Source organism: Hypomesus nipponensis, chromosome 10 (genome assembly GCF_054491055.1).
Source record: "Hypomesus nipponensis isolate SF chromosome 10, ASM5449105v1, whole genome shotgun sequence".
NCBI lineage: Eukaryota > Metazoa > Chordata > Actinopteri > Osmeriformes > Osmeridae > Hypomesus > Hypomesus nipponensis.
The window spans coordinates 18,603,400-18,622,811 of NC_140370.1; the positions used below are offsets into that span (position 1 = coordinate 18,603,400).

At 46.6% G+C, this 19,412-nt stretch overlaps 3 protein-coding genes and 1 long non-coding RNA gene across 4 annotated transcripts; 3 read left to right on the top strand and 1 right to left on the bottom strand.

Moving 5' to 3' along the window:
- The first annotated feature begins 3,353 nt into the window (after nt 1-3,353).
- LOC146272193 (uncharacterized) lies at nt 3,354-4,325 on the top strand. Its single transcript, XR_014767195.1, has 2 exons — nt 3,354-3,659; nt 3,797-4,325. It is a non-coding gene; the product is annotated as an uncharacterized LOC146272193 (long non-coding RNA).
- A 1,759-nt stretch (nt 4,326-6,084) lies between these two features.
- rps28 (ribosomal protein S28) lies at nt 6,085-7,642 on the bottom strand. Its single transcript, XM_084706529.1, has 4 exons — nt 7,531-7,642; nt 7,181-7,228; nt 6,676-6,801; nt 6,085-6,168 (listed from the first exon to the last, which is right to left on the bottom strand). Exons 1-3 carry the CDS (start codon nt 7,567-7,569, stop codon nt 6,679-6,681), a joined length of 210 nt encoding a protein of 69 aa, XP_084562655.1. The 5' UTR covers nt 7,570-7,642; the 3' UTR covers nt 6,085-6,168; nt 6,676-6,678.
- Nucleotides 7,643-9,666: 2,024 nt separating this feature from the next.
- LOC146272195 (potassium voltage-gated channel subfamily V member 2) lies at nt 9,667-12,582 on the top strand. Its single transcript, XM_084708133.1, has 2 exons — nt 9,667-10,974; nt 12,286-12,582. Exons 1-2 carry the CDS (start codon nt 9,667-9,669, stop codon nt 12,580-12,582), a joined length of 1,605 nt encoding a protein of 534 aa, XP_084564259.1.
- Nucleotides 12,583-17,777: 5,195 nt separating this feature from the next.
- On the top strand, nt 17,778-19,412 carry insl3 (insulin-like 3 (Leydig cell)). Its single transcript, XM_084708243.1, has 2 exons — nt 17,778-17,964; nt 18,404-19,412. The coding sequence occupies exons 1-2, from the start codon at nt 17,778-17,780 to the stop codon at nt 18,667-18,669; spliced, it is 453 nt and encodes a 150-aa protein (XP_084564369.1). The 3' UTR covers nt 18,670-19,412.

Genomic DNA, 19,412 nt, shown 5'->3' on the forward strand with positions numbered 1-19,412 from the left:
TTGGTAAGAAACCTACTGAGGGGAACAGAGCAGCTCTCGTATGGCTGGTAAGAAACCTACTGAGGGGAACAGAGCAGCTCTCGTATGGCTGGTAAGAAACCTACTGAGGGGAACAGAGCAGCTCTCGTATGGCTGGTAAGAAACCTACTGAGGGGAACAGAGCAGCTCTCGTATGGCTGGTAAGAAACCTACTGAGGGGAACAGAGCAGCTCTCGTATGGCTGGTAAGAAACCTACTGAGGGGAACAGAGCAGCTCTCGTATGGCTGGTAAGAAACCTACTGAGGGGAACAGAGCAGCTCTCGTATGGCTGGTAAGAAACCTACTGAGGGGAACAGAGCAGCTCTCGTATGGCTGGTAAGAAACCTACTGAGGGGAACAGAGCAGCTCTCGTATGGCTGGTAAGAAACCTACTGAGGGGAACAGAGCAGCTCTCGTATGGCTGGTAAGAAACCTACTGAGGGGAACAGAGCAGCTCTCGTATGGCTGGTAAGAAACCTACTGAGGGGAACAGAGCAGCTCTCGTATGGTTGGTAAGAAACCTACTGAGGGGAACAGAGCAGCTCTCGTATGGCTGGTAAGAAACCTACTGAGGGGAACAGAGCAGCTCTCGTATGGCTGGTAAGAAACCTACTGAGGGGAACAGAGCAGCTCTCGTATGGCTGGTAAGAAACCTACTGAGGGGAACAGAGCAGCTCTCGTATGGCTGGTAAGAAACCTACTGAGGGGAACAGAGCAGCTCTCGTATGGCTGGTAAGAAACCTACTGAGGGGAACAGAGCAGCTCTCGTATGGCTGGTAAGAAACCTACTGAGGGGAACAGAGCAGCTCTCGTATGGCTGGTAAGAAACCTACTGAGGGGAACAGAGCAGCTCTCGTATGACTGGTAAGAAACCTACTGAGGGGAACAGAGCAGCTCTCGTATGGCTGCTCTGGGAGAATGTACACTCACCTTCCTCAGGGACCGTGCTGCTGTGTGTAGTCTGCCTACTCACACACACACACATAGAAACACACACACACACTGCTGCTGTGTGTACAGTCTGCCCACTCATACATACATACATACATACATACATACATACATACATACATACATACATACATACATACATGCATACATGCATACATGCATACATACATACATACACAGATGAAACACAACCTCTCAAACTGGAGAGTCCTGATTCTAGTCTGATTCTAGCCTAAACAGGCCTGTTGTTTTTGGTAATAATTGCTTTAGCAAATGTTCCTACACACATCCCTCACACACACCTCCCTCACACATGAGAGCTCTCCTCCCAGATCCCTCCTCTCTCAGGGCACACATAACCAACACAAGCGGAAGGATGATGGGAAAGCATGTTTGTAATGGTTAGCCTGGGAATTCCTCTCCAGTCTAATATTAGTTGTTCCCAACATATATATTCCCACTGGAGACATCTTTACAGCATCTGGTTCAAGGTTCCATGTATGATCAAGGTTACCCAATGTATGCACGGCAGGAAGGAGGATGTAAAATCAGCCCAGCTCTCGACACAGGAAGTGCAAATGTTAACTTGGAAGATTAACCCTAACCCAGACCTTGGGTGGAGAGAAGAAGAAGAGCAGATACATGACTGTGCCGTAGAGAGTAGAGGAGAGAGGAGGGGAGGTCCAGTGAGCAGAGTGATCCACAGTGACCCCAGAGAGAGCAGGGGCCTGCCTGCAGGGTCATGGTCACACATGTGAAAGGGGCTCCCTGGAGGACAACACAGTAAATCCTTCATCCTCCAAAGAGCCCACACACATCCTGCAGCACAGCCCTGATCACTGCTACACACACACACATCCTGCAGTACAGCCCTGATCACTGCTACACACACACACACACACACACATCCTGCAGCACAGCCCTGATCACTGCTACACACACACACACACACACACATCCTGCAGCACAGCCCTGATCACTGCTACACACACACACATCCTGCAGCACAGCCCTGATCACTGCTACACACACACACACACACATCCTGCAGCACAGCCCTGATCACTGCTACACACACACACACACACACACATCCTGCAGCACAGCCCTGATCACTGCTACACACACACACACATCCTGCAGCACAGCCCTGATCACTGCTACACACACACACATCCTGCAGCACAGCCATGATCAGTGCTACACACACACACACATCCTGCAGCACAGCCCTGATCAGTGCTACACACACACACACATCCTGCAGCACAGCCCTGATCAGTGCTACACACACACACACATCCTGCAGCACAGCCCTGATCACTGCTACACACACACACACACACACACACATCCTGCAGCACAGCCCTGATCACTGCTACACACACACACACACACACACACATCCTGCAGCACAGCCCTGATCAGTGCTACACACACACACACACACACACACACATCCTGCAGCACAGCCCTGATCACTGCTACACACACACACACATCCTGCAGCACAGCCCTGATCACTGCTACACACACACACACACACACATCCTGCAGCACAGCCCTGATCACTGCTACACACACACACACACACACACACACATCCTGCAGCACAGCCCTGATCACTGCTACACACACACACACATCCTGCAGCACAGCCCTGATCACTGCTACACACACACACACACACATCCTGCAGCACAGCCCTGATCACTGCTACACACACACACACACACATCCTGCAGCACAGCCCTGATCAGTGCTACACACACACACACATCCTGCAGCACAGCCCTGATCAGTGCTACACACACACACACACACACACATCCTGCAGCACAGCCCTGATCAGTGCTACACACACACACACACACACACACACACACATCCTGCAGCACAGCCTTGATCAGTGCTACACACACACACACATCCTGCAGCACAGCCCTGATCACTGCTACACACACACACACACACACACACACACATCCTGCAGCACAGCCCTGATCAGTGCTACAAACACACACACACACACACACATCCTGCAGCACAGCCCTGATCACTGCTAGACACACACACACACATCCTGCAGCACAGCCCTGATCAGTGCTACACACACACACACACACACACACACACACACATCCTGCAGCACAGCCCTGATCACTGCTAGACACACACACACACATCCTGCAGCACAGCCCTGATCACTGCTACACACACACACACACACACACATCCTGCAGCACAGCCCTGATCAGTGCTACACACACACACACACACACACACATCCTGCAGCACAGCCCTGATCAGTGCTACACACACACACACATCCTGCAGCACAGCCCTGATCACTGCTACACACACACACACACACACACATCCTGCAGCACAGCCCTGATCACTGCTACACACACACACACACACACACATCCTGCAGCACAGCCCTGATCACTGCTACACACACACACACACACACACACACATCCTGCAGCACAGCCCTGATCACTGCTACACACACACGAGGGGGGGTGTTCTCATCATGCCACCAGCTCTGTTCTGGATCAGAGAGATCTTTCCAGACCAGTCCTAGAAGTCAGATGTTTTTGAACCAATGACTCAGAACCTAATTTCTGCTTTCCTGTTTCAGGAGAGCTGGGTGGTAACAGGCTGCTCCAGGGGCTGGGACTATGTGAGTTTGTGAGGACTGTAGAGGTCAACAGTAAACATGATCTGGGTGTGTGTGTGGGTATTTGTGTGGGTGTGTGTAAATGGTAAACATGGTCTGGGTGGTTTTGCAGAGACGGTAATCTGACTCCTTATTTACAGTTCAGTTGAGGAGCCTGTTGGTCGGCATGTCTGGAATCTGGAATGAAAGTAATACTAAAAATACACATTACTGGCATGAAGTACCACATATACACAGAACTAGCATGAAGAAGTACATAAACACAGTGTTTACAGTCTCCTGGGGAATAAACAAGACCTCCTGGGGTCTCTCTGGGCAGGTTTGGGTCAGCCTAGCCCTAACCCAAGCCTAACACCAAGGCAGGCCGCAGGAATGCGCCAGGCTGACACTGCTCAGCCGGCGGCACGGCAAACTATCCAGCACATCTATAAAAACATGTCTTTCACACAGACAACATCTGCATCCAGATCCAGGATTTATAAGTCTCCAAGCAGCTAAACTGGTTGTAGTTGATGTTGCACTTATTATATTGGTAGCTGAGATGTGGTTACCTTACACTGTGTCCAGTAACTGACATGTGGTACCGGTAAAAGTGTATGCTAAATAAATAAAATGTTAAAATGTGAGGAAATGTTCACAAGAAATATGAATACAGTTTCCCCTGCAGAAGGACGTGTTATTCTGTAATGCCTGCCTATCAGGAAAATGGAACTACAACTAGCTACAACAGTGGACCAACACTGCCCTCTGCTGGGCCACATGGACCAATACAGAAACTTGGCAAAAGTTTCATGGATTCTCAGAACTCAGGCCTGTATCTCAGTAGAACTCAGGCCTGTATCTCAGTAGAACTCAGGCCTGTACCTCAGTAGAACTCAGGCCTGTATTTCAGTAGAACTCAGGCCAGTATTTCAGTAGAACTCAGGCCTGTACCTCAGTAGAACTCAGGCCTGTATCTCAGTAGAACTCAGGCCTGTACCTCAGTAGAACTCAGGCCTGTATCTCAGTAGAACTCAGGACTGTACCTCAGTAGAACTCAGGCCTGTACCTCAGTAGAACTCAGGCCTGTACCTCAGTAGAACTCAGGCCTGTACCTCAGTAGCCTTGCAGCGTGAGATTGGGTGATTCATCATTGACCCAGCGATCTGGAGCTCCCATGTTGAGACGTGGATGTAACATGAACCTGCATTAAGGGGGCAGCATCCAGGACCTAAGGCCAGGTTTCAGTCCGGACAGCCGACATCTCCCCAGCAGAGGCCTGTTCCATAAAGCCAGTTTACCAAATAAGCCAGGCTTGTGTCAGTTAGTCAGACTCATTTCCAGTTGATTCGGTTCATTAAGTCAGTTTAATGTAACTCGAACTGAAAAACTAACCTGGCCCAGGGCAGATACCAACCTACATAGCCTACATAGATTACAGTTATTATAGCTCCTGATTGGAGCTTTTGTTTGGACACGGAAGATATAAAGCACATCTAGTAGGAAAAATATATAGGCTATAGCACAAAATCACTTACCAATGAATTGCGTCTAGGTATTGCGGCCCAGATCCGGACCGGAGTCAGTTTATTGAGTACCCACCGCAGACAGTAAAAGATCCGCAGCAAGAAGAAACACTGGTGGTTCACACCCTTACACGAGCATAGGCTACTGCTGATTTGCTTATTTCCTATTTACTTGTTTGGTGGAGGCAATCCAGAATTACTGTTGGCACAATTATAATCAGACACCCCCCCCTTAAAAAAAAAATATTCGGATCTGCACGATTCACGCAAGTCACCCAAACTGACGTGAAAAAAGCGGGAGGCGCCGAAAAGCGAGCTGTTTGCATCCCTGCTCCATAATCAGTATTACAGTAATTATCATGGAGCAGGTTATCATGCTCAGTACCAGAGCAGGTTATCATGCTCAGTACCAGAGCAAGTTATCATGCACAGTACCAGAGCAGATTATCATGCTCAGTACCAGAGCAGGTTATCATGCTCAGTACCAGAGCAAGTTATCATGCACAGTACCAGAGCAGATTATCATGCTCAGTACCAGAGCAGGTTATCATGCACAGTACCAGAGCAGATTATCATGCTCAGTACCAGAGCAGGGGTGTGTGGGACCACAGCTGGAGGAGCTCTCAGGTTGAGCCAGACGGACACACTCACTGTCCTGCTTGGGGTTAGGAGTGGAACTTTATAGAACACTTTCTCTCGTGACTTTATAGAACACTTTGACGTTCACAGACCAGTTCCATGGTTTTTCTATACATTCTTCTTGAGTCTAATTTCTTTATTACTTAGTTATTCTTCATCTTCTGTTACTCTTCCCACCCAACTAATCAAAACTGGACTGAAGTCACATTTTTAGGTGTAGACCAACCTGTTTGCTATGAAGAATAACTGTCAAACCGCTTCAAAAAAAATATACCAACATGGGGTCTTTTTTCATATTTTTATTTCAAAATCTGAACAGGAGGGCATGGCACACAGGAAAGGTGTCCCTGTGGGCTGGCATCTTCACCCTGCGGGAGGGAGGAGGGCAGACATTAGCATCTCAGCACAAGAACCTGAAGATACCTGGAACAGCCCAGTTAGTTTGTTACGCTTACCAATTCAACACCAACAATAACCAGATATGATAGTGACTATTTCTGATAAGACCAGGACAATTTCCACATGCAGGAATACTAGGTGTGGAGTGTGCGCAGTGGGGTATGAAGTGTGTGCAAGGCGGGGTGTGTGCAAGGCGGGGTGTGTGCAAGGCGGGGTGTGTGCAAGGCGGGGTGTGTGCAAGGCGGGGTGTGTGCAAGGCGGGGTGTGTGCAAGGCGGGGTGTGTGCAAGGCGGGGTGTGTGCAAGGCGGGGTGTGTGCAAGGCGGGGTGTGTGCAAGGCGGGGTGAAGAGTGCAGATTGGTGTATGAGGTGTGTAAAAACGATTTACACGGTGGGATATTAACCTACATTGTCTGCAGTAGTTTAGCTACAGTCAAACCCCATTGAGATATCTAGACACTGTGCAGGTTCAGGTACCTTCTATCGGAGCCTCCTGGCCTCTCTCTCAGACTCCAACAGAGTCAGCACGTCGCCCTCCCGCACGGGACCCTTTACGTTCCTGATGATGGAGCGGTTGCTGTCATCCATGAACTCCACTCGGACCTGCGCAAACACAGCACGTCCTCAGCAAAACTAACTACACTTACAAGCTAACGTTGTTTCATAACGACAGTTATTACATGAGTATCCCGGTTATTTAATTACTACACTGAAGCATGGGAAAGTAGGCCTTGCGGACGGATGTGGATGGCATGTCAGTTAGCTACCAAAGACACCCACGCGGCTAGCTAAAACTAGCATGCTGCCGACCATTTATATTAAATTTCAATGACATAACAGCGTTGAAATACGCTTAATCTGTAGGTCGTAACGTCCACCCAATGTGTTTTATCAGCGGGCCCCCATGCTAAGCCGGCTAGTCAACCATATTATCGAGTGTGAGCTAGCTAGGCTAGCTAAAGAATTAGCGAACCCAACATACCTGGGTACACTGTCCCTGGGATCCCGTTCTTCCGAGTACCTTGGTGACCTGGAAAAACAAGAATAAAACTGAACGTTTCAAACACAATCGGTTGTAGCAACATATGCGTTTATACGGCTGAATCATAGCAGTCTTCTTAAAAAGCTAGCTTTGTAGCTTTAAGGGTATGTTACATTTACTAGTCGCGTCCACCGCCATGATGAAAAGACCAGGCCGAAAATGCCATGTACAAATCTACCGATACACCTTGCATGAGCTTTTTGAAAACAGGACCGTAAACTCCCATGTATATTCAAAGCTTTTCAATATAATTTCTGGTCAGTAAATCACAAAATATTGCTTTTTCTTACTCTTGCAAGCTTGATCGGCTGCACGCGGCTGGCATCCATGTTGTCAAGTTGAACCGGAAAGGAAGTCGTGCGATACGCGCATGCGATATATATATTTAAAAAAAAATCTAGAACATCTTATTTACCTCTATTAGCCTATACTAGTTCTGTTTGTTTTGCCGTTACACGTTTTTTCTTTTTATTAATTACTATAGGCCTATATTATAAGCATATTTAATAAATATGTGAATACAAATTTAAAAGTATGATTGCGATCTTGTGATCCCTATCTCAGGGAATTCCATTAAGATACATGGGGGTGTAAGGAATTAACCATTTATGAATCCTGTGATGACACAACAGTGAAGAGTAAATTTTCATGGACGGCGATCATTAGTATATTAAGATAAATGTCTATTATATTTCAACATTTTACATTTCCGGTTTGTATTTATTCGATAGAATCCATACACCTAGCCATGACCTAGCCCAGAGCCATGTAAAGAGAAAGTTGCGTCAACGGAAGTCCAAAATGCTTGATCATTAAGTGCTTCACGTGGCCTCAAAGAGTTCCTGGAAGTTCTTGGCGGACCATTTAAATAGCTTAAAACAGTGAGACAAAATTGCGATTTTAGGTAAATATGAGTAAATAAATTAGTAAATAAATACATTTTCAATATTGCATACCGAAATGTCTATGTAATTGTTTTTAGAATTCCTTAAAACATATATTTTTACATTATTAGTCTATGTGGATTTGCTTTTCACAATGTAGGCCTATATGCTTCATGTTTTGGCTACCCGCAATGTTTTTGTGGTTATGTCATTGTTTATGATCCTATGCACTTTTTGTAAAGCTCTCTCTTGTAAGTCGCTTTGGATACAAGTGTCTGATAAATGACTAAATGTAATGTAATGTAAATGTAATGTTCTTTAAATTAAAACCAGTTAGCGATCCCCGGCCCGTGAGTGGCCATACTCTTGTTCCAAACTTTGCGAAGTACACAATCGTTGTGTGTACAATGGTACTAGAAATGCCCATTAAACCATTTCAAAATCAAAATCACAACAGCAGGTATAATCAACTTTGTCCGACCACCAATACACTACTCACCTTTCCCCATACAACGGCTTTTCGCCAAGAGGGACAGGTCAAGCATTCACTCCACTCTCACTTTGTCTAAGACCAATCCATCGGCATTGATTCCCTCTCCCTGCCTTATTTACATTAGCTAACATCACATTAGTTAACATCCCATCTCTGTTCGTCGTAATCCAACTATATACGAGGGTGCAACGTCGCCATAGTAACACCATTTTGAACCTGGAATCCGCAGCGTTTGTTGCTAACCTTATCCAGCACCCAGACCAGTATGCCCCTAGACTAATCTGTTAATGTTCCCTAAATAATTTAGTGGGGGATCATCCACTAACATGGTTTAATACACATCAAACCATTAAATAATAATAAAATAATAATTAAAATAATTGGTCCATGACATAGATGTAAACATCACCTTTCATTCAACAAAACATCTCCAATGAACTCAAAATAGCTTTCTTAAAATACATAGGTCTGCCTGTAAGAGAAAGTCTTTGATCTTTCTGTAAACACTCTTTAATCAGATTAGGGACAAATACTATCCTCTGGTTTAGATAGTTCAGATACTTCTGAACTGATTCAAATAAACATTTAGGCTACTGTTCATCAGTAAAAACCATTGTAGCTACCTTGGTGTGCAGAGCTCAGCTAGTAGGCCACCTGTTAGCATGTAACGACCTGCCCTCCTCTGCCTTTCCTCCTCTCAGAACCAAAGCCTTAAATCACAACTCTAATCTCCACCATCAGTATTTTTAACTCCCGTTTCGACGGAAAGAACAGCAATGGGATTAAAGAATCAGTGAGGAGGATGGATCTCTCCTGATCGTCTCCATGCCCAGGGACACACAACAGACCTCTCGCTCCCGATCACCGCTGAATCTCTTATAGAAGTAATTTATCATGATGGATTTTTATTTATTTTTCAAGTGTTTCTGATTTTTTCAATTGACAAAACTCTGAGGCATATTTTGCAGCATTTTTCTCTGTTTAAAGTGAGAGTGACATGATCTCTTGTCTGCTAGCTGACCCAGAGCAGCTGAGCAGACGTAGTCAACATGAATCTGCAGGGGAGGAACCTGAAGAAACTAAAAAAGCGCCGATCCAGTCTTTTTGCGAGCGTGAAGCTGAATGACAGTTTCTCTCAGAGCATCGATGAGAAGGAGAGTAGCTTCCCCTTCGCTCAGGACAGCTCAGTAAAAGCATGGACGTCCATGGACAACCTGGACAGCCCGGCAGCTCCAGATATTGCCAAGGACAAACGTACCCTGCACAGGGAGGAGTGGGAGAAGAGGAACCGGCAGTCCACTATTGTCAACATCAACGTGGGCGGGAAGGTGTTCCTCATCCCCAAACACCTCGTTTTGTGTTACCCCAAAACACGCATTGGCACACTGGTGCTCTGCACAGACCCCGTCCAGCGTCTCACGCTCTGCGATGACTACTCCGTTATCAAAAATGAGTTTTTCTTCGACCGAGACCCCACTTTCTTCCACTACATCTTCCACTTTTACTGTAGCAACGTTATGTGGGTGATGGAGAGCCTGTGTCCCCTCAACTTCGAGGAGGAGATGACCTTCTGGGGGCTGCGCATGAAAGACACACCTCGTTGCTGCCGCATCCTGTTTGAGGAAAAGGTGGATGAGATCAAGGACCAACTGAAGGTGAACCAGGAGCTGATAGAGGAGATTCAGCCGCAGCATGACGAAGAGGGCTTCAAGACCATGTTCCTGGGCGGCTTCCGCAAGGCACTGTGGGACCTGATGGAGAACCCGTACTCCTCCCTTGCGGCCAAGGGCTTCGCTGTGTTCTCCAGCCTGTTCGTGCTCATCTCCATTGTGGCCATGACCCTGAACACCGTTAAAGAGCTGAAGACCTACACTGTCTACGGCAAGACCTATATGGAGTGTGTGGAGATCTGCTCCATCCTGTTCTTCACTCTGGAGTACTTCCTGCGCCTACTCACCACCTGCGATATCAAACACTTCCTGAAGAGCGCCCTGAACTTTGTGGACCTGGTGGCCGTAATGCCCTACTTCCTACAGATTGTGTTTGAGACTTTCTCAGACGCGGAAGACCTGAGTGCGCAGGAGGACCTGAAGACCATGGCCCGGGTCAGCAAGGTCAGCAAGGTGCTCAAGGTGGTGAAGCTCATGCGCATCTTCCGGATCCTGAAGTTGGCGCGTCACTCCACTGGCATGCGGGCATTCGGCTTCACCATCCGGCAGTGCTCCGAGCAGGTGTGCTGCCTCTTTCTGTTCATCGCAATGGGGATCTTCACCTTCTCTGCGCTGATGCACTCTGTGGAGGTGGACCAGCCGGGCACTCCCTTCAGCAGCATCCCAGACGCTTGGTGGTGGGCGGCGGTGAGTCCCCAGCAGGGCAGGAGGAGGAAATGTGGTCCAATGGAACATTGGATGCCATTATTGTGTTCTTCATGCATTTGTAGGAACCATGTTTGTCCCAACAGGTGTCCCTTATGACTGTTTTGAAACATTTAGAAATCAATTCTTACTTCGGCACTTCAGAAGACCATTATATGTTCTTATCTGAGGCAGAGAGAGAGGCAGATGATCAGATGTGAGGGGGTTACAAATACTAAATTTTTGAAATCTTTTGTTTTGATGTTCAGTATGATAACATCATAATCCAACAGATTTAATTTAATTTATTTGATTCTTTCAACATGGGGCAGCATTCATGTTGTCTGCTCTGTGTCCTCTCCTCACAGAACAACATTAGGCTTGATCCGCTGCTGGCAGCTGTTAGCTTGTATGTGTCTAATCCTGTGTAATTCCGTGTAATGCTTTTCCTTTAAAGCATGATTTCAACTTGTGAATGTACAAAAAGAAATGTGTTGAATGTCCTCTGAATCAGGGAAAGTTTTTTTCTGTTGGTCCTGATAGTTAATACTGGTTGGCTGGTTTTCTTGTTACATCAGTTATACAGGAGATAATTAGCGCTGTGGATTAATCAATCAAAATGTGTTTACATCAGTTTCACATAAGGTTTCACAGACACCCACAGAACAGAGAGATAGAGAGGGAAAGGGAGAGAAATAGAGAGAGAGAGAGAGAGGGGGAGAGAGAGAGGGGGAGGGAGGAGGAGAGAGAGAGAGAGAGAGAGAGAGAGAGAGAGAGAGAGAGAGAGAGAGAGAGAGAGAGAGAGAGGAAGATTCAGTGAGGAATGGCTCCGCCAGAGGGATGTGGAAGGGTTAGGCTTCCTCTTATTCTGATGTGATGAGCATGGTATATAGACACAAGAGAGTGAGACACTCGCAACACTAGCATCTTACACAGTACAGGGGGATTTGAACCTGCAACGTCTTAATTTACTGTCAACCTCTTAATCTACTGTCAATTGCTCCAACCACTGAACTTTGCCCTCCCTGCCAGATTCCTGTCTGCTTGATAACAGCTTCCTGTCTGCCTGATAACAGCTTCCTGTGTGCCTGATAACAGCTTCCTGTGTGCCTGATAACAGCTTCCTGTCTGCCTGATAACAGCTTCCTGTGTGCCTGATAACAGCTTCCTGTGTGCATGATAACAGATTCCTGTGTGCCTGATAACAGATTTCTGTGTGCCTGATAACAGCTTTCTGTCTGCCTAATAACAGCTTCCTGTGTGCCTGATAACAGCTTCCTGTGTGCCTGATAACAGCTTCCTGTGTGCCTGCAGGTGAGCATCTCCACAGTGGGCTACGGGGATGTGGTTCCCATCTCCTATCTGGGCCGCTGTGTGGCGTTTGGCTGCATCTCCTTCGGCATCATCTTGAATGGCATGCCAATCTCCATCCTGTTCAACAAGTTCTCCGACTACTATGCCAAGCTGAAGGCCCAGGAGTACACCCAGACCAATGTGCAGCGCAGCTTCCAGCTCCGCCGCCGGCTGCGCAGGAAGTTTGACAACTGCTTCGAGCCGCAGCCTGACAATTCTGACGAGGACGTTGCTCCCGGTAACCCTGCGAGAGGGTAAGCTGCAGGCCAGGCCTGGCCCCACCCCCTGGTCCGTGGCCCCACCTCCTGGCCCCACCCCCTGGCCCCACCCCTTGGCCCCACCCCCTGGCCCCACCCCCTGGCCCCACCCCCTGGCCCCACCCCCTGGCCCCACCCCCTGGCCCGTGGCAGGGAGATTCCATCTGCCCCCAGCTATTCTGAGCCTGGGCTTGGAGTCAACAAAGTTAAGCCCTCGCTTCAGCTTTACATTGCAGAGCACGCTATGGGTGAGGGCTGCCCTCATCCCACAGGAGAATCACCCACACTCCCTCCCTCTCTGTCATCCTACCTCCTTTCCCCTTTCCCTCTCTCATCCTACCTCCTTTCCCCTTTCCCTCTCTGTCATCCTACCTCCTTTCCCCTTTCCCTCTCTGTCATCCTACCTCCTTTCCCCTTTCCCTCTCTGTCATCCTACCTCCTTTCCCCTTTCCCTCTCTCATCCTGCCTCCTTTCCCCTTTCCCTCTCTGTCATCCTGCCTCCTTTCCCCTTTCCCTCTCTCATCCTACCTCCTTTCCCCTTTCCCTCTCTCATCCTGCCTCCTTTCCCCTTTCCCTCTCTGTCATCCTGCCTCCTTTCCCCTTTCCCTCTCTCATCCTACCTCCTTTCCCCTTTCCCTCTCTCATCCTGCCTCCTTTCCCCTTTCCCTCTCTGTCATCCTACCTCCTTTCCCCTTTCCCTCTCTCATCCTGCCTCCTTTCCCCTTTCCCTCTCTCATCCTGCCTCCTTTCCCCTTTCCCTCTCTCATCCTGCCTCCTTTCCCCTTTCCCTCTCTGTCATCCTACCTCCTTTCCCCTTTCCCTCTCTGTCACTCTCCATCCTTCCCCCTTTCCCTCTCTCATCCTACCTCCTTTCCCCTTTCCCTCTCTGTCACTCTCCATCCTTTCCCCTTTCCCTCTCTGTCACTCTCCATCCTTCCCCCTTTCCCTCTCTCATCCTACCTCCTTTCCCCTTTCCCTCTCTCATCCTACCTCCTTTCCCCTTTCCCTCTCTGTCATCCTACCTCCTTTCCCCTTTCCCTCTCTGTCACTCTCCATCCTTCCCCCTTTCCCTCTCTCATCCTGCCTCCTTTCCCCTTTCCCTCTCTGTCATCCTGCCTCCTTTCCCCTTTCCCTCTCTGTCATCCTACCTCCTTTCCCCTTTCCCTCTCTGTCATCCTACCTCCTTTCCCCTTTCCCTCTCTCATCCTGCCTCCTTTCCCCTTTCCCTCTCTCATCCTACCTCCTTTCCCCTTTCCCTCTCTGTCATCCTGCCTCCTTCCCCCCTCCCTCTCTGTCACTCTCCATCCTTCCCCCCTCCCTCTCTGTCACTCTCCATCCTTCCCCCTTTCCCTCTCTGTCACTCTCCATCCTTTCCCCTTTCCCTCTCTGTCACTCTCCATCCTTTCCCCTTTCCCTCTCTGTCACTCTCCATCCTTCCCCCTTTCCCTCTCTGTCATCCTACCTCCTTTCCCCTTTCCCTCTCTGTCACTCTCCATCCTTCCCCCTTTCCCTCTCTGTCACTCTCCATCCTTTCCCCTTTCCCTCTCTGTCACTCTCCATCCTTCCCCCTTTCCCTCTCTGTCACTCTCCATCCTTCCCCCTTTCCCTCTCTGTCACTCTCCATCCTTCCCCCTTTCCCTCTCTGTCACTCTCCATCCTTCCCCCTCCCTCTGCCTATTTGATCTATCCCTTCACCAGCACACTGACTCAGTTGATTAAGTAGACAATGTTTGATAGCAACAACATTTCTGTGCCTAACTAGTAAAGCAATGCATCTGACATATGCACCCAGCAGATCAAATATTCACATATCCCTGTGATCGCCCAGATGAAGGTTAGTTTAAAGTTATAGTAATACCAACCGTTTCATGTTTAACTAACAGTTTGTTAATGACTCATAATTGTACCCTAATTTAGTTACTTTGTGTTTGGTAAAGAAGGGCCTACTTTGAGTTACGAACAAGTCATTCATTCAAAGGAAAATGGATGGCACCTTTATTCATGCAACTAATTTCTAAGTAATTAATCTTTCGACTGTTAATCACAAATATAATCAAATATTATGTGTCAGGCAGTCATTTACGTAATGGCATGCAAAATCATGATCCTACTAGACAGCTACTTCAGTTAGGGTACAAACATTTAGCAATACATTATTTATTTATCAATCATTGGCTACCTATTTGGAAGTCGAAAACAAACATTTTAGCACTTTGTCAACAGTTAATAAATGATCAATATTTTTAGATTTTAAATGTAGCCAGAAATGCAATCAGAAGGTAGCAAAAGAACTTGTCAAGGAGTATTAACCCAACTCCAACAACTGATCTCAACAAGTCTGGGCACCAATCATATGCAGCATCTATACTATAATGCTATTCATGTCTGTCTGTCCAAGTTTATAGTGTTTTTTTGGGGGAAATGATTAGCTTGTAAACCGGGCACTTTGCAAAATTGTAAGTTTGCTAGTGTCCATATTAGGATCCAAGGACATGCGGTTCTGCGGTTGACAGATGAGAGCTTCACATTTCTGAAAGATGTTGTGCTGAGTTTGGGTCCACTCTGTACTACACCATAACAAATGTTTAGATGTTTGTGGGGTCAAGAGTATTTAATAGAGAACCAATATATTACATTTTGTTCAACAGGACATAAGTAATTGATAATGAAGGTAACAATTGTACGCTACATGATCATTTTCATTAATGTACCAGAGCATTGGCAATTTGGTCAAAATAATGGAAAAAAAGGCTTGTATGTTGTGCTTAAGTGACTTGATGATGTGGAGATTGAACGGGTACTTTTGAGAATTTCAATTGTGATCTGAGAAATGTAGGTACCAAAGCTACTGAGAAAAACATATCACTGACTGCATGACTGGCACTGTGCACTATTTTTTAGATGTTATCATGTAGTCTTGTCACAAAGTCTTTTACAGTGTTTTTTAATGACAAAATACAAAACACTTCAGTATTTTGATACAAAATGTATAGCTTCTTCCATCAAACCTATCAAATAAAAATGACAAAATCATGTATCGGTATCTATCAGGTATTCAAAATATGTATATACTGTTGAATAACTGAACTAACTAACTACTGAAACCTGTCCATCCCTGTGTATATGTCTATTCTATATATTTGTAAATGTGCAGGGTGCATTACACAATGAATGGCACCACTGTGAATCAGCTGTAATATTTATAGAGAAGTCACACTTCTCCAACTAAATAAAGGCAAAAACAGCTCCAAGGTCTACAAATGCTGACACTAACCTACTTTAAAATGAGTGTAAAACTAAACCTTAAAATAATACAGTGATTGACGTAGCCTATGTTTTACTTTTAGCAGAGTTTTTTACAGGATGATTAAAGAAAGCCAGCATATGTTTTTGTGTCTTGAATTCTTGGACAGTTTAAAGAGTATTACTCACATAAGTGTTACTAACAAGCAATCCCAACATGACAGGAAGAAGATGGAGGAGCCCAGTGTGAACATCCTGTTTACGTCCCTGCTGACCTATATAAACATGTACTTTCATGTTTCTCTTGTCATATTTTTGTGTAGAAATATAACTGAAACTAACTTGCAGATTAAAGATAAACCTATTTGTACTGCATGTTTATACTGAGACTTCCTGTTGAGATGGGTTCACTTCATACAGGTACTGGCGGTGTCATGTGTCCTCAAAATACAAATGACACAGAAGCACAAGTAACGATAAAATAAACCATTTGTTTAATCTGGAAGCCTTTCCAGAGGTCGACAGAAACATTTAGGGTTCCTAAAAGCCGGACGACTTAACATAGATCTCTAATAAGTTCAACAGGGTTCAACAGAAGTGGCAGACTGACTCCCTGTCAGAAAGCCCTCTGTGACATGCTTGCGTGTAAAAAGGGCTATACAAATAAATTTGATTTGATTTGAAACCACATCATGAGATAAAAATAATGTTTTAATTTAGCCAACACTTTCATGCAAAGCAAAATACAAGGGTCTGAGGAGTTATCTCCATGCTCTACCACTGAGCTATACCCATCTCCACGTTCTACCACTGAGCTATACCCATCTCCATGTTCTAACACTGAGCTATACCCATCCCCATGTTCTAACACTGAGCTATAACCATCTCCATGTTCTACCACTGAGCTATACCCATCCCCATGCTCTACCACTGAGCTATACCCATCCCCACGCTCTACCACTGAGCTATACCCATCCCCATGTTCTAACACTGAGCTATACCCATCCCCATGTTCTAACACTGAGCTATACCCATCCCCATGTTCTACCACTGAGCTATACCCATCCCCATGCTCTACCACTGAGCTATACCCATCCCCATGCTCCACCACTGAGCTATACCCATCCCCATGTTCTAACACTGAGCTATACCCAGCCCCATGCTCTACCACTGAGCTATACCCATCCCCATGCTCTACCACTGAGCTATACCCATTTTAATTATAAATCTTCAATGTTTTGGATGAAACCTTCTTGTGGGACAGCAGCTCCAGGCTGCAGCAGCAACACCCTGGGACTGACATGTGGAATGCTGCCGTGTCCTTGGTGTGAGCATGCTCCTTATCTGGACCTGCTCCCCCCGGCCCGCAGATGGATGACGTACACAGGATGCTGAGCAGCAACGCACGTCTCCAAGGTTATATGCAGATTGCGTTAGTCACGTTAGCAGCATCACCTGTAGTCAAACAATAATACATCGATCTGGCTTTAATCTAATGGCAACTTCATTGAGAAAGTTGGTTATCATGTAGAGTATTCTCATAATAAATAGATTCATCGGAAATGAAACAACTTTCCAAAATCAGAGTCACTAATGAGACAGAAAGCCGCTATGGGTAGTTTAGTCAGCATGCAGCCAGTTATGCTGCCAGAGAGCTGCACCCCTCAACAACTCCTCAAGGAGGAGGTGGAGGGGAAAAGGAAGAAGAGGAAGGGGAGGAGGAAGAAAGCTAGAGTAGGAGTCAACTTTCCTACCGTAGATCACTTAGTTGACAGCTCTTTATCTTCACCTGGGCTGCAGCCTTGAGAGGGCTCTTTGATTGGTGCAGCCTCCAGACCAGGACATGCCTGTCCCCTGCAAGGCCAGTGGGGCCCTGAGCCACCATATATAAGCCCCAGCCAAGAGCCCCTGAGCCTGCTTCTCTCCCTCACCGAGCTCTGTGTGTCTGGCAGCATGCAGGGAGGAGCGTGGTTGGTGTGTGTGGTGCTGGGGGTGGGGCTGTGGGGCGTGCTGGGGCAGGAGCCCAGGGTGAAGATGTGTGGGAAAAGCCTGGTACGAGCTGTTCTCTCCTCCTGCGGGAACCCTCGCTTCAGGAGGAGTCTGCTAGAGTTCTCCCATCGCACACCTGCTGACCCTCATGGTGAGTCGAGAAAGACAGGGAGACAGACAGACAGACAGACAGGGAGAAAGACAGACAGGGAGACAGACAGGCCGGGAGACAGACAGACAGACAGACAGACAGACAGACAGACAGACAGACAGACAGACAGACAGACAGACAGACAGACAGACAGACAGGGAGACAGGGAGACAGACAGGCCGGGAGACAGGGAGACAGACAGACAGGGAGACAGACAGACAGGGAGACAGACAGACAGGGAGACAAACAGGGAGGGAGGGACACAGGGAGGGAGGGACACAGGGAGGGAGACAGGGAGGGAGGGAGGCATACACACCAGGGGAAACCAGGGAAGACTAAGGGAGACTAGGGGAGACCAGGGACACCATAGTGGGTCTACAGGAGGCCACTAGCCTACACCTATTCTACCGTCTGATCATTCACATTCTTGCTATGACAGGATCCATCCTAGACTGGCTGAGTGTGGAGGAGGAGTCTGGCCTGGACCACTCAGAAAGGAGGAAGAAGGAGATGATGGAGGAGGAGCCAAAAGATGCCCAAGGGGCTCCTGTTCTGCCCTCTGACCTTCAAGGACACACATCCTTTTCCTCCCCCTCTTCATCCTTAATTTCCTCCTACCCAAGGACTCGTCGTAGTGTGAGAATAGAAGAGATCTGCTGTGAGTTTGGATGCAACCTGAACGATCTGAGTTGGAGATACTGTTAGAGAGACTGAAGGAGATACTGTTAGAGATATACTGTTAGAGATATAATGTTAGAGATATACTGTTAGAGTGAGAGACTGTTAGAGAGACTGAAGGAGATACTGTTAGAGATATACTGTTAGAGATATACTGTTAGAGTGAGAGACTGTTAGAGAGACTGTTAGAGATACTGTTAGAGATATACTGTTAGAGATACTGTTAGAGAGACTGTTAGAGATATACTGTTAGAGTGAAATACTGTTAGAGAGACTGTTAGAGATACTGTTAGAGATATACTGTTAGAGTGAGAGACTGTTAGAGAGACTGTTAGAGATACTGTTAGAGATATACTGTTAGAGTGAGAGACTGTTAGAGAGACTGTTACAGAGATACGCTGTTAAAGGTTCTGTTCGAGAAATACTGTTAGAGATATACTGCTAGTGAGAGAAGGTTAGAGAAAGATATTGTTAAATTGATCAAATCAAGTTAGATAGCACAAGTATCTCTTTAAAACGTAAATACTGTCTGAAATATGAAGTGTACAAATGGTTGACTACACTGTTGAATTCACAACAGAGGGTTGTTGTTTTTTAATGGCCTGTGAACTGATGAACAGTATCAATACTTTAAATTGTTAAAGAACATTTAATTTACAGTTATAAAAACAATTTATTTTGAGAAACTCTGTATGACAACACATTTCGACAACGACCAACAGCTGGATCACTGATGAAAGATGTAGAAACATGGCTGTAGGTCAGGTGTT

Coding starts and splice junctions, on each gene's coding strand:
- rps28 (XM_084706529.1), bottom strand. CDS start 7,569: ATGGATGCCAGCCGCGTGCAGCCGATCAAGCTTGCAAGA. Junction 7,229..7,530: donor AGCCGATCAAGCTTGCAAGA/GTAAGAAAAAGC, acceptor TTGTTTTTCCAG/GTCACCAAGGTACTCGGAAG. Junction 6,802..7,180: donor CCCAGGGACAGTGTACCCAG/GTATGTTGGGTT, acceptor GTGTTTGCGCAG/GTCCGAGTGGAGTTCATGGA.
- LOC146272195 (XM_084708133.1), top strand. CDS start 9,667: ATGAATCTGCAGGGGAGGAACCTGAAGAAACTAAAAAAGCGCCGATCC. Junction 10,975..12,285: donor ACGCTTGGTGGTGGGCGGCG/GTGAGTCCCCAG, acceptor GTGTGCCTGCAG/GTGAGCATCTCCACAGTGGG.
- insl3 (XM_084708243.1), top strand. CDS start 17,778: ATGCAGGGAGGAGCGTGGTTGGTGTGTGTGGTGCTGGGGGTGGGGCTG. Junction 17,965..18,403: donor CACACCTGCTGACCCTCATG/GTGAGTCGAGAA, acceptor TTGCTATGACAG/GATCCATCCTAGACTGGCTG.